Raw genomic sequence first — 14,362 nt, forward strand, 5'->3', positions numbered from 1 at the left:
TTTAGAGAGAGAGACCCTATCTCCTCCTTCAGAGAGAGAGACCCTATCTCCTCCTTCAGAGAGAGAGACCCTATCTCCTCCTTTAGAGAGACCCTATCTCCTCCTTTAGAAAGAGAGACCCTATCTCCTCCTTTAGAAAGAGAGACCCTATCTCCTCCTTTAGAGAGAGAGACCCTATCTCCTCCTTTAGAGAGAGACCGTATCTCCTCCTTTAGAGAGAGACCGTATCTCCTCCTTTAGAGAGAGACCGTATCTCCTCCTTTAGAGAGAGACCCTATCTCCTCCTTCAGAGAGAGAGACCCTATTCTCCACACACACACACACACACAGACGGACGGACGGACAGACAGACAGACAGATTTGTGTAGTTTGGGGAAATGGGTCCAGATGATTTTTCAGCAGCGTGATCATTAGGATTGGCCTGTGGTCCCAGAAGACCAGTTTGCAGAACGTCCTAAATATCTACAGAAAAAATGTGAACTCTACGTATAAACCTGTCCTGAGGTCTGTGAGTCCGACGCCTCCCCTCGTGGTCACAATTCAACAAGCATGCGGGCCTTTCTGCGTGTGCGCGTGTTAGTATGTGTGAGTGTGTATGCTTGTCTGAGTGAGTGAGTGAGTGAGTGAGTGAGTGAGTGAGTGAGTGAGTGAGTGAGTGAGTGAGTGAGTGAGTGAGTGAGTGAGTGAGTGAGTGAGTGAGTGAGTGAGTGAGTGAGTGAGTGAGTGAGCGAGCGAGTGAGTAGTGAGTGAGTAGTGAGTGGGTCCCCTACCCCTCCTTGGGCCCCCCCTGGCTCAGGTCGAACACCTGTCGGGGGTTGAGGTACCACATCAACGACTGCATGATCTTAGTGCCCTGGGACGGAAAAACACCAACACATACAGTTAGTACAGCGTGTATAGCTACAGTAATATGGTTCTAGGTGATTCCTGGTTCTATATAACCTGGCTCTATAGGTCCCACCTGGTTCTCTAGGTTCCAGGTTGTTAATGGTTCTATAGGTTCTAGATGGTTCTAGGTCCCACCTTGTTCTACATAACCTGGTACTATAGGTTCTAGATGGTTCTACGTGTTACCTGGTTCTATATAACCTGGTTCTAGGTGTTACCTGGTTCTATTTAAAGGACAATTCCGGTATTTTGATCATTGAGCCCCCTTTCTGGTTTGTTTAGGATGAAATAGAGTTGGTGACACCGAAATTTGAACTATTAGTCCTTTCTCGGGTATTTGGCTCATTTTGAATCCCTCCTGCCTACTTCACAATGGTTGTCTGTGTGCATACACAAACCTGTCAACCCAGCAACCCTAAACGTTTGTTTTCAAAAATTTGCAAGTAACCAAGTGGCATTCGTGAAGTTAAAAAAAAAAATATCGGCGCAATATATGGTTTCTGTCGTGTTTTATTGCACATTTATCGCCAGTTGGTTTCAGTTGGAAGACTCATTACTGCACGTTGATATTACTCCGCCGAACCGGAAAGGTGGGCTGTTTACGTTGGTTTGAAGTCTTGTACCGTGAGCACCTCGGATTAGGGAAAATCACATAGAAAATCACTGAAAATGGATTATGAAAGGTGGCTTCTGGAGGACGCACTCGATTTTGAGTTTGACGGCAGAGGATATAGTTTTGAACCAGAATTCACCCAAGAGGAGCGACGTGAGATGGAGGCTAGGGCTACGGAGGCGCCTGAAGCTCCGGCTGAAGCGGTCCCCCCAGGATCACGGGCGGGTGGTGTGCCTGTGGGAAGTGCAGGCAGATGCCGACGGAAGTCGAAAGTAGGTGCTGCACGGAGTGGGACCTTGTGCGGAAGTTTATATGCGGTTGTGAGGTATCTGAAAAAATAGTTCCAATTAGCAACTAACACGGATGGAAACCATATATTGCGCCGATATTTTTTTTTTAAACTTCACGAATGCCACTAACCACTCGGTTACTTGCACATTTTTGAAAACGAACGTTTAGGGTTGCTGGGTTGACAGGTTTGTGTATGCACACAGATAACCATTGTGAAGCAGGCAGGAGCGATTCAAAATGAGCCAAATACCCGAGAAAGGACTAATGGTTCAAATTTCGGTGTCACCCACTCTATTTCATCCTAAACAAACCAGAAAGGGGGCTCAATGATCATAATACCGGAATTGTCCTTTAATCTGGTTCTAGATGTTACCTGGTTCTATATAGTCTGGTTCTACATTTTACCTGGTTCTATATAACCTGGTTCTACGTCCTACCTGGTTCTATATAAACTGGTTCTACGTCCTACCTGGTTCTACATAACCTGGTATTATAGGTTCTAGATGGTTCTACGTGTTACCTGGTTCTATATAACCTGGTTCTAGGTGTTACCTGGTTCTATATAACCTGGTTCTACGTCCTACCTGGTTCTATACAATCTGGTTCTAGATGTTACCTGGTTCTATATAACCTGGTTCTAGGTGTTACCTGGTTCTACGTCCTACCTGGTTCTATATAACCTGGTTGTAGATGTTACCTGGTTCTATATAATCTGGTTCTAGGTGTTACCTGGTTCTACGTCCTACCTGGTTCTATATAACCTGGTTCTACGTCCTACCTGGTTCTATATAATCTGGTTCTGGGTGTTACCTGGTTCCCCCCACTCTTGGGGTTGACGAAGACGAGCAGAGGCTTCATCAGAGGGGAGGGGATTGGTCGGATGACGAAGGGCCGCCAGGACCGCCCCTCCTGGAGAGAGAGCACAGGGTTCATCACCGCATGATGAGTGGGTGAATGTCCAAACAGTCTGTGACATGGTGAGGGCCTTTGAAGGCTGTGTTAAAGATTAGGCCCGTGTTGGTGACAGGGTGAAGGCCGTGTTGGTGACAGGGTGAGGGCCCTGTTGGTGACAGGGTGAGGGCCCTGTTGGTGACAGGGTGAGGGCCGTGTTGGTGACAGGGTGAGGGCCGTGTTGGTGACAGGGTGAGGCCCGTGTTGGTAACAGGGTGAGGGCCGTGTTGGTGACAGGGTGAGGGCCGTGTTGGTGACAGGGTGAGGCCTGTGTTGGTGACAGGGTGAGGGCCGTGTTGGTGTGAGGGTGAGGGCTGTGTTGGTGTCAGGGTGAGGGCTGTGTTGGTGTCAGGGTGAGGGCTATGTTGGTGACAGGGTGAGGGCTGTGTTGGTGTCAGGGTGAGGGCTATGTTGGTGACAGGGTGAGGGCCGTGTTGGTGTCAGGGTGAGGGCCATCTTGGTGACGGGGTGAGGGCTCTGATATGACAGGGTGAGGGTCACTGTCGGTGACAGGGTGAGGGTCGCGTTATGACAGGATGAGGGCTCTGATATGACAGGGTGAGGGCTGTGTTGAGGGCCGTCTCGGTGACAGGGTGAGGGCTGCGATATGACAGGGTGAGGGCCGAGTCGGTGACAGGGTAAGGGCCCCGTTATGACAGGGTGAGGACTAGGGGTGGGAAAAATAATCAATTCTTCGATGCATCGCGATTCTCGCTAGAACGATTCTGTCTTGATGTAGATAAATTAATAATCGGAATTAAATAAAAAACGTTTTCTTTTATTTATTTTTTTTGCCTGCTGCGACATTCTGTTCGTCAGAGAGGGATAATTTTCGTAATTTAAAAATTATTGAATTCATCTTCAGTGTGTATTGGCCAATCTGATTTGTCTTGACACGATTGCGATTCAGCCTACGCATAGCATTCGCGCAAACTCACAGCCAGACACAAGAACTCCTTCTAATTCAAGAGCAGCTTTTCCTTTAATGCCATAGAAAATAAAGATTAGAAAGAAAATAAAACTGAAACCTATTTTTTGCATGCCTTCATATTGTGTCATAATGCAAGCTGCATTGATTATTGCATTGTTCATAGAAAGTCATATTTGTGACAAAAGCTTTCTCTCTTATGAAATATTAGATAAGTTAATTCATCTGTTGATGTCTTTAATGATCATCACAAAAGTAGGAAGTGATTAGCAAACTCTGAGTAGCAAACCCAGATGTATATATATCAGACCTGCAAACTCCTCAGAGGAAAAAAGGTGACAGTGTCACGGGGGGATTTTTTTTATTGTAATATACAAATGACACTAGTCTGAGCGTGACTTAACAAAACTCAGCATACTTTATCAAAAATCAATGTCAAAACATCCTTGAGGCTTATAAAAAATATTTTATTTACAACTGTCACAATTTTTTTATTATTATTATTTTTACTTATTATTGGAGAGACAAAAAACGATTATTATTCTTTGAAGTTGATGAATTGTCACTTTTAGGTTTTCTACCCAGTTACCAAAAAAAGAAACACTTGGAATAGAATGCGCTGTGGCAAGCACATGGTTTGCATGTGTTACTTCGAAGGCAAAAAAAATCAAAAATACAAGAAAACACAAAAACCTACATTCAACCAGTGGGGTATGGCCCCTGACTCTCTGAGGAGGTAGGTACCTCCAGGTACCCCCTCCATGCCAGGGCGCCCTGAATTTATGTTTATTAACAGCTCCTCCACCGGGGTCAAGACAATTTGAGGGCCAGATCCAGTCTGCCGACTGTCGGCCTTTTCACGATTGGCTTAAAAAAATTGCTTATTTAAATTTATACCAATACGATGGTGGGAAAAGCTTACCAGTTTGTATGTTTTTTATACTTCATTTTTATACTTGATCCGCTGACCGCTTGGAAGCCATCGGAGTACATATTTTTTTTTATAAGAAAGGGGTTATGTGGTAGGATCTTTAAGAATGCTTAACTGGGATATTTATATATTCATGGCTCAAATATTGACGATCATGCTTTTGACGTGTAACTAACGCATTTACGCGGTCAGCGATCCGCTGCCAGGCTTTGGTTCTCCGGGTTGCAGAGGCTTTAGCGTTCCCTTTTCTTGTGATAATGTCCTTCTCCTCGTCATAGCTCCCCAGGAGAACCTGAAGTTCCATTTCATTGAAATAAGCGGCCCGTTTCGCCATTTCGATCAGGGTTTCCATGATCCATACATCACGTCTTTTTAGGTTTGGCGGTGACGCGCACAACCCTGTGTTAACCAACCCCGAGTTGGTTGAACTAATGCATAACCGCTGCTGTGGAACCGAAAACTCTGGGTTAGTCGGCACTCGGTAAATCAACCTAGAATTCAGCGTTAACTCAGTGTTGGCTAAACCTCCGTTCATGGAACCCCCCTCTGTCTAGACGAGTGTTTCGCAAGCTCTCTTGCGTTGTTTGGCCGCATGCATGCGCATGCGGATGTGCATGCGCGGTAGCCAGGCGACCGCCTCATCCAATGGCGAGCTCAGTTGGCGCTGTGTGCTTCAAGATTCCGATTGGCCCAGAGAAATTTCAATTATAAGAAAGATTCTGAAGCAAGTGCTGAGATTCCGATTGGCCCAGAGAAATGTCAATTATAAGAATGATCCAATAATTGTTCGCAATTCTGGACCCCCCCCAAACAAAACTCTCCGGTTCTACACGATTCACGTGAATGACCAAATTGACCAAGAAAACGGCGATTGTCGCCGAAAAGCGACAAGTTTGCAGCTTTGATATATATTTTTGAAAATCACGCATGGAGATGTACATAAAAAAAAATGGTTGCATCGAGATGCATCGATAATCGCTTCAGAATCTAATCGTTGATCTCATAATCGGAATCGAATCGAATCGTGAGGTGCCAAGAGATTCCCACCCCTAGTGAGGACTGACCTCCATTCCCTTCTTGCTGCTCTTTCGTTTGAAGGAGGTCCTCTTCTTCTTCTTGTTGGCCTTGGTGGACGCCTGATGACAGAGTGAACAGATGAAGATTATGAACACATAATTATTTCAACCCAAATTTGACCTTGAATTTGAATTTACACACTTTCTGAGCAGGATAGTATATAAGGTTATTAAACGTATTAACTTTAGATGTTTAGGGATAGGGGTAAGGGTTATTGAGGGTTTAACTACAGCGTCCGGTCGATTGGCCACGTTCGTCCCAGAAAACTACACCTCCAGCGACGTTAGTGGCCAAAGCAAACGCGAAGAGACAAGACGTGAAACGCCCGGGGCCGAGCTGGTCTGACGTCAGACTTGAGACGGTCCACCTAAAGCTGGACTCTTTGGAAGGCGTCGAGGAGACGGTCGTCCTGGTTACCTGGTGCCGTCGGACCCGTGTGATCCAGGTGGGCGGGACCACGAGGGCGGCGTGGGCGCCCACAGGACACGCCTCCTCGATCCTCTGGAGCATGAAGCAGCTGACCTTGTTGTGGTACTGGAACAGAGCGGAAAAATACAGAAACAGTTACACAGAAACAGACGTTTAGGACGTTTACAGAAACAGACGTTCACAGAAACATACGTTTAGGACGTTTATAGAAACAGACGTTTAGAGAAACAGACAGTCAGGACATTCACGGAAACAGACGTATACAGAAACAGACGTTTAGGACGTTTATAGAAACAGACGTTTAGAGAAACAGACGTTTAGGACAATTAAATAAAACAGACATTGACATGGACAGATGTTTACAGAAACAGACGTTTAGGATGTTTACAGAAACAGACGTTCAGTACATTAAAAGACATGAAGCAGGACACCTTGTTGTGATAATGGAACAGACCGGAAGAATACAGACACAATTGGACAGAAACAGACGTTCAAGGAAACAAACTTTTAGGATGTTTACAGAAACAGACGTTCACAGAAACAGACATTTAGGACATTTACAGAAATGGACATTGACAGAGACAGATGTTTACAGAAACAGACGTTTAGGATGTTCACAGAAAAAGACGTTCACAGAAACAGACATTTAGGACATTTACAGTCACAGACATTTACACAGACAAATGTTTACAGAAACAAACTTTCAAGGAAACAGACGTTTAGGATGTTTACAGAAACAGACGTTCACAGAAACAGACGTTTAGGACATTTACAGAAACAGACATTTACAGAGACAGATGTTTACTGAAACAAACGTCCACAGAAACAGACGTTTAGGACTTTTACAGAAACAGACATTTACAGAAACAGATGTTTTCAGAAACAGTTAAAGACATTCACAGAAACAGACGTTCACAGATACAGACGGTAAGGACATTTACAGAAACAGACGTTCACAGATACAGACAGTAATGACATTTACAGAAACAGACGTTCACAGATACAGACAGTAAGGACATTTACAGAAACAGACGTTCACAGATACAGACAGTCAGGACATTTACAGAAACAGACATTCAAAACACTGTGTTGTGTTCTGACTCAACCTGCCTGCAGACTTACCGCCTGTTTGCACCAGGAGCAGCTGATAGCCACGATCTCCTTACTGTGGAACGCAAACTTCTGCTGGAAGCCCTGAGAGAAGACGATGCAACGACTCGTTTAACGACCGGCCGTGTGACTATGATGATACTGTCATACTACTATCAACAATATGATATACCTTTAATAAATCAATTTACTAATCTATTAATAAACACCTGTGTAATTATTATGATTTGTTTACCTTTCCACATTGTTTACATTTTCCCTCCTGTCGCCTTCGATGGACCCAGTGATGGCGCACCACAACGGGCTGGAAACACACACACACACACACACACACACACACACACACACACACACACACACACACACACACACACACACACACACACACACACACACACACACACACACACACACACACACATTACTACTTTAATCATGACTCCAAAACAAACGTTACTAATGAAGCAACTTTCAAAATAGCGTCAAACAGCAGAGTGGAGCTCCGGCGACCACCGGACGTGTCTCCGTGGTAACGCCATGTTGCGGGGCGGGGGCGGGCTCTGAGGACTCACCTCCCTAAAGTTGCGCGGGCCCCACTCCCTGAAGGACGGCTTGCACCGGAAGCTGATCTGGGGTCAGAGGTCACAGAGAGAGGGGGACAGGGGGTCAGAACACAGAGACTCATACCATCAATAATCAACAACCCATCCACACTGACCATCTGATCAATAATCCCCATGGATCCTTGCATTTAAAAACAGCACTTAGCATGGTGTAGCATCTTACCCTAGCTATCTGTGTTGTGTGCGGGAATGGGTTAACCTAGTGATGGTTAGTGTTGTTGAATGGGTTAACCTAGTGATGGTTAGTGCTGTTGAATGGGTAAACCTAGTGATGGTTAGTGTTGGCCCCTGGTTCTATGAACATCCTCACTGTACCCACAGAGATATATTGTTGTTTCTCTTTCTAAAGACTCATGTTCTTATTGTAAGTCGCTCTGGATAAAAGCGTCTGATAAACGCCCTGCGTGTGAAGGTCAATGCCTTTGTCTATTATGACTTTATCTCTGCTCACTGAAATGGGAGAACTCAATTATCACCAGACCACACGAGAGGAAGTGATGTAGCGTTCTTCCACAAAGTCATCCCCCCAGCCAGTGAGCAAAACCGACCTTTAGACCCGCGCCTCACACCTTAAGCCTGATTAGACTTCCAAGCCAAGCCTTACGTTAACATTTACATTACTTTAGGGCGCACTCACACTAGGCCATCTATACCTTGCCCAAGTACGATCCGGGGGGGGGGAGCTTGGATAGTGGTGTTGATGCGCTGTCTCCACAGAGACAAAGCAAGGGTTTTGATCATGAGCAGTTAACTTCTAACTTGAGAGAAAGTGAAATCCACGAGCTGCTGATCATGTGAGAGAAGGTGATGCAGTCGTACTAAACAAAGACGTTGAAAGATGGTGCGATCTACAAGAGAGACGCAGAGGAACTGTCCTGACGAGGATTTTGTCGAGATAAAAAACGGGGGGTCAGCCAAAGAAAGAATATGTTGGCGTTTTTGCACTGGTAAATAGTGACTCGCCTACACTCAGACGTGAACTTATTCTTGCATGCGGGTGTCTTCATTCATAAAAAAAACATTTAGGAGTATGCAAATTATTCTAAAGAGGTCTTGACTCCCTGTGTAGCTTCGCCTTCTCCGGTGAACCAAGAAAGCCCGTGCCGTGACGAACAGGGGATTTTTTGATCAAAAACTCAACTTCACTATCGCACCGACTTGAACCGCTTGTCATCATGTTTATTGTTTAATGTGGTAGAAGGGTCGCATAGACTATACGTCATCCAGCTCAGGTTGCGTAGCCGTGCGTGTACGCTAGGGATGGGCAAAATGATTCTTTTCCGGGAACTAGTTCTTTCAGTTCAGTTCACTATAACGATTCGTTTATTTGATTCTGTCGTTTTGATTCGTTCGTTACGTCAGATTACATCTTTAAAAAAATAAAAAATAAAAAACCTTTTTTTTGTAATTTCTTCTTTTTTTTTTTTAATTGGTCATGGGTCCGGATAGGACCGTCAAGACCGTCAAGACCACAGTCCGCCGTTTGGAGATGCCTGCTATATAGGATATCTAACGTCCCACCAATATTTATACCACTTGCTTACTCTCTATATTTCATTCATGGTTTTACATTTATAATTTTATTTTACTTTACATTTAATTCTTCATTGTTCAGGCATTACAGAACTTGCATGGTCATAAATAAAAAATACGAACGGCAGTTTAATTTCTTTGTTTGTTCTTAAATTGACGTAGAATGGAGCAAAGACTCCTGGGATTGGGAAATGCGTTTATCCAATAAACAGATGGATACGTCAGACAGAGAAAGCGCGCATATTCGACGGTACCGCCTTGTCATTGGTTTACCCAGGTGCCATTCCAACACCATTGCTACCTCTCATTGGCTGAATCTTTGAGAAAGTTGTAGACTCAATCAATATAAGTCGCGGGGAGACGGAGCTCTGTTCGTTCGTATATTTTATTTACGTGACCATATGTTTGGTTTATGTTAAAAAAAAGAATCAAAGAACCAGTTCTTCTTGTTTTGGGGAACCAGTTCTTGTCGTTCACGTTCGGGATTCGTTCGTTGTAACGAATCAGTCGCGACCGACACATCCCTAGTGTACGCGTGTCGGCTCAGTAGCATCTGTACCGTGGCCTGAGCACACCTCTCCGAAGTGTGCTCAGGCCACAGATTTGAACTGGACTTGAGTACGGTTGGCGTGCTCACACCAGCCAAACGATCTGGACTGGAGCACGGTACAGGTGTGAAACGGACTTGGGCACGGTACAGATGGCCTAGTGTGAGTGCGCCCTTACGAGTCGTACCTCATACCTTATGCCTGATTAGACTTCTCCTACAGGCCAAGCCTGACATTAACATTATCATTCAGGACTCTTTGATCCAGAGAGTCTTATGCCGCGTTTCCACTGCAGGGTGCGGAACGGATCGGATCGCAAAGGTGCGGTAGGGAGGGGGCGGTATAGACCAGCTCAGTTCCGAGGTCGCGTTTCCACTGCCGACAGTACCCTTGGTGGTAGGCCGGATGTCGATCGCCGCGGCAGCTACGTAAACATCGTAAAAAACGTCTTCCTCCCCAAGAATGCAGACGAACGTCTCCACCTCCTTGTTCGCCCAAGCAAGCTTTTTACGTGACATGTTAATTGTAAAGAATAATACCTCGAGGCTACTGTTTGTTTGTTTTTATCCCCGCGTCACCCGGAAGTGACGATTCTGTCGACCAATCAACGGAGGGGGGGTGTAGCTAGAATTTCACGGGACCCTTTCAGGCGTCTGGTCTCGTTTTGGGTACCGCAACGGAGGAGTCCCGAGAATGGGGCCGGAACGGGTACGGCAAAGTCCGGGTCACGCCCACTTTTGGCGGTGGAAACGCGACCCGACCCGCACCTTTGCGATCCGATCCGTTCCGCACCCTGCAATGGAAACGCGCCATTACATTAAGTCCATTAGTCTTTAGAAAGAGAAACAACAATATATCTCTGTGGGTACAGTGAGGATGTTCATAATGCCCATCACTAGGTTAACAAGTTCCCTGCTCCACCGTGGGCTAAACGTCTACTGCCCTGATGAAGCTCGCTGACGGAGGAGTGGGTGGGGGAGGTGGAGGAGAAAGAGGAGGAGGAGGAGAAGGAGGAGTGGATAGAAGAGGAGTGGGTGGTGGAGGAGGAAGAAGAGGAGGAGTGGGAGGAGGAGGAAGAAAGGGAGGAGATGGAGGAGGAAGAGAGGAAGGTGGAGGAGGAATGAGAGAGGAGATGGAGGAGGATGAGTGGGTAGAGGAGGAGGACCTACCTTCTCCAGCTGCTCCATGCAGATGGTGTGCACCACGATCCTGCAGGCCGCACACTTCCTTCGACTCACCGACTTCTGCTGCAGGAGAGAAAGGAGGAGGAGGAGGAGGAGGAGAAGAGGAAGAGGAAGAAGAAGAAGAATGAGGAGGTGGAGAGAGAGAGTTGGGGTTGAGACAGGCACAACAAAGACTCCTAAATCTATTAGTTACATCTGTGCTACGCTTAAGGTGGATGCACACCTCATCTGTTTTTAAGGGGCTTTAAGTAGTCATAGGCTTTTCATTTCTTTATTTTTGAACCTACAACTGTCCTGTCTTTTCTGCTGTTTTAAAGCAATGCCCACACTGTCCACTAGGGGGCAGTGCTGCATCGTCAAACACACTCTTAATATTGATGATGACTCGTCATCAGGAGGCGCGCGCCGTCCATACGGGCAGGTGGGGTGGCGAACTCCCTGCAAAAGCATGCTCCCAAAAAAATAGTTCCTCAGTAAATCATTGCAAGTTTATTTTTAATAATGTGATTGTCACATTAACTATCTATATATTCTGTAGGCTTTCCGACTATTTTTGGTCTGTTGATATCAAATTGATGGGTGATGAGTTTAAGAGTCATGCAATGTGGGGCAGGGGAGCTCAACGTCTGCCCCATGGTCAAATTCTAGGACTGTTGTTGTTTAAAATCGAATTACTCCGCCTGTACCTTTCGGCATTGAAGCCTTTTCAATTATTTATTTCAGCAGGCATTAAAATTGTATACCTGATTTCATACCTGATTTATACAGCTGTTATTGAGAAATATCTGATTTCAAAAATGTTGATAGTGAGAGATTTACACACATCGTCGGGCCAAGTTCCAAATCGAAGGTCTGCTTGATTGATGACTTGTATTTCTACTTTTCAAGTATTTGCAATGCACTCACTAAGCCTGTTGTCAAATTGTTGTTGGATTGTTAAAATAAATTATGGAAGAAATAACTTCCCTATAATGTCGAATTTGTCCTTTAAAGTGTTTGACTTTGCAGAGTTGGTGTTTCCATTGCACACAGGCTATTCTAATTAGCCCGATATCATATGACGAGTGTTGCGGATGGCACTTCAAAAGTGTGCAGTAACATTAGGCTATTAGTTTATTTTAAATTCTTACTCACAATTGGTTTAGTTAATATGTTTTAATGTAGCTCAAAATATACATGTTCAAAATATATCTAAATTGTGGGTGTGGTCATACGCCAGTAGTTTCTGCCCTACCGGTCATGAGAACGAGCATCATAATGTCGACAACAGAAGAAGAGACGGGGGTCCCTCAAGGGGACAAGATGGCGGCTCACCAGGGTCTTGGCGATGCAGTGCTGCTCGCCAACGTAGCAGTAGTCCCCCGAGACGTGGGTCTCAAACCAGACATGGTCCCCGTACACCGCCGCCTCCTACACACACACACACACACACACACACACACACAGGGTGACAGGGTGAGGACAGGGTGACAGGGGGAGGACAGGGTGACAGGGGGAGGACAGGGTGACTGGGTGAGGACAGTGTCCCTGTACACAGCGAACTCTTACACACAGACACACACAGGACATGAGGTGACAGGGTGAAGGTGAGGACATGAGGTGACAGAGTGAAGGTGAGGACATGAGTTGACCGGGTGAAGGTGAGGACATGAGGTGACAGGGAGAAGGTGAGGACATGAGTTGACCGGGTGAAGGTGAGGACATGAGGTGACAGGGTGAAGGTGAGGACATGAGGTGAGAGCGTGAGGATAAGAGGTGAGAGGGTGAGGACATGAGGAGACAACGAGTCTCGTAACTTTAGTATTTAAGTGTGGACTCGTTAATCATTCAACAACAACGTTAAAATATAACATAATAATAATAATAATAATAATAATACATTTTATTTATACTGCACTTTATATTCAAGAATCTCAAAGTGCTTCAGAGAAAAAAATACCAAAAAACTATTAAAAAAGGGGGAACCTCAAAGAAAGTTTAGCTGAATGCTCTTTTAAAGAGATGGGTTTTGAGGTTCCGTTTAAAAAGAGCTGTAGTCTGTGGAGCCCTCAGGTGGTCAGGGAGGGCGTTCCATAGTCTAGGGGCAGCAGCAGAAAAGGCCCGATCACCCATGGTGCACAGCTTCGTATGTCGGGTTTGGAGGGTGTGAGTGGATCCTGAACGGAGTGTACGTGAGTTTGTCGGGGGGGTGAGGAGTTCCTGAAGGTAGAGGGGGGCAAGTCCGTGAAGGCACTGGTGGGTGAGGAGGGAGACCTTGTACTCAATTCTGAGTGAGACAGGGAGCCAGTGCAGTGATTTCAGGATGGGGGTGATGTGGTCATGCTTGCGCACCCTCATCAGGACCCTGGCAGCACTGTTTTGAATGTATTGGAGCCTCTGGATGCTCTTGCCAGGGATCCCAATGAGGAGTGCATTGCAGTAGTCCAACCTGGAGGAGACAAAGGCATGGACGAGCTTCTCTGCATCAGCCAGGGTGAGTGATTGGCGGAGTTTGGCGATGTTCCTGAGGTGGTATAAAGCTGTCTTACAGAGGTGTTTGATGTGGGTGTCAAAATTAAGTTGTGGGTCCATTTTAACACCGAGGTTGGTGACGGATGTGGAAAGGGGGACGTTTTTGCCAGAGAAGGTGATATTGGTGATGGTGGGGGAGCGGAGCTGATGTGGCGTGCCAACAAGGATGGCTTCCGTTTTATGGCTGTTAAGTTGTAGGAAGTTGAGCTTCATCCACGCCTCTATCTCCTCCAGGCAGGTGGTCAGTGTGGATGTTGGCAGAGGGGCAGAAGAAGTGGGGGTTGTCCTGATGTAGAGCTGTGTATCATCAGCATAGCAGTGGTAAGACAAGCCATGCCTGCTAATGACACTACCCAGGGGGAGCATGTACAGTGAGAACAGTGTGGGGCCCAACACCGAGCCCTGGGGGACACCGCAGGTGACGTTGTTGGTGTGTGATTTTGCTTTGCCCAGGGCAACGTGCTCAGTTCTGTCAGTGAGGTACGAGGTGAACCAGTTCTTTACATTTCCTGATAGTCCAATGGTGTATTGCAGGTGAAGGAGAATATTGTGGTCAACCGTATCAAAAGCAGCTGTTAAGTCCAGGAGGATGAGGAGAGATGGGGAGCCGGTGTCTGCTGCCATCAGGAGGTCATTTGTGACCCTGACCAAGGCTGTTTCTGTACTGTGGCCATAGCGGAAACCAGACTGGAATTTTTCAAACAAGTGATGTTGTATGAGGTGATCCTGGAGTTGTGCTGCAACA

At 46.0% G+C, this 14,362-nt stretch overlaps 1 protein-coding gene across 6 annotated transcripts in view; it reads right to left on the reverse strand.

Moving 5' to 3' along the window:
* Positions 1–14,362, reverse strand: part of dgkza (diacylglycerol kinase, zeta a) — an 89,999-nt gene that overhangs the window by 59,789 nt on the left and 15,848 nt on the right. For 5 of the 6 annotated variants that reach the window (XM_060055421.1, XM_060055416.1, XM_060055415.1 and 2 more), the window contains 9 exons: positions 12,421–12,516; positions 11,092–11,169; positions 7,791–7,847; positions 7,454–7,522; positions 7,231–7,302; positions 6,097–6,213; positions 5,667–5,738; positions 2,603–2,701; positions 771–853 (listed from right to left, as the gene is read on the reverse strand). In XM_060055421.1, the coding sequence (XP_059911404.1) occupies positions 771–853; positions 2,603–2,701; positions 5,667–5,738; positions 6,097–6,213; positions 7,231–7,302; positions 7,454–7,522; positions 7,791–7,847; positions 11,092–11,169; positions 12,421–12,516 (743 nt within the window). The remainder of the gene's footprint in view (positions 1–770; positions 854–2,602; positions 2,702–5,666; positions 5,739–6,096; positions 6,214–7,230; positions 7,303–7,453; positions 7,523–7,790; positions 7,848–11,091; positions 11,170–12,420; positions 12,517–14,362) is intronic. The other variant, XM_060055418.1, reaches the window with a different exon arrangement.

This window comes from Gadus macrocephalus, chromosome 7 (assembly GCF_031168955.1).
Source record: "Gadus macrocephalus chromosome 7, ASM3116895v1".
Classification (NCBI taxonomy): Eukaryota; Metazoa; Chordata; class Actinopteri; order Gadiformes; family Gadidae; genus Gadus; species Gadus macrocephalus.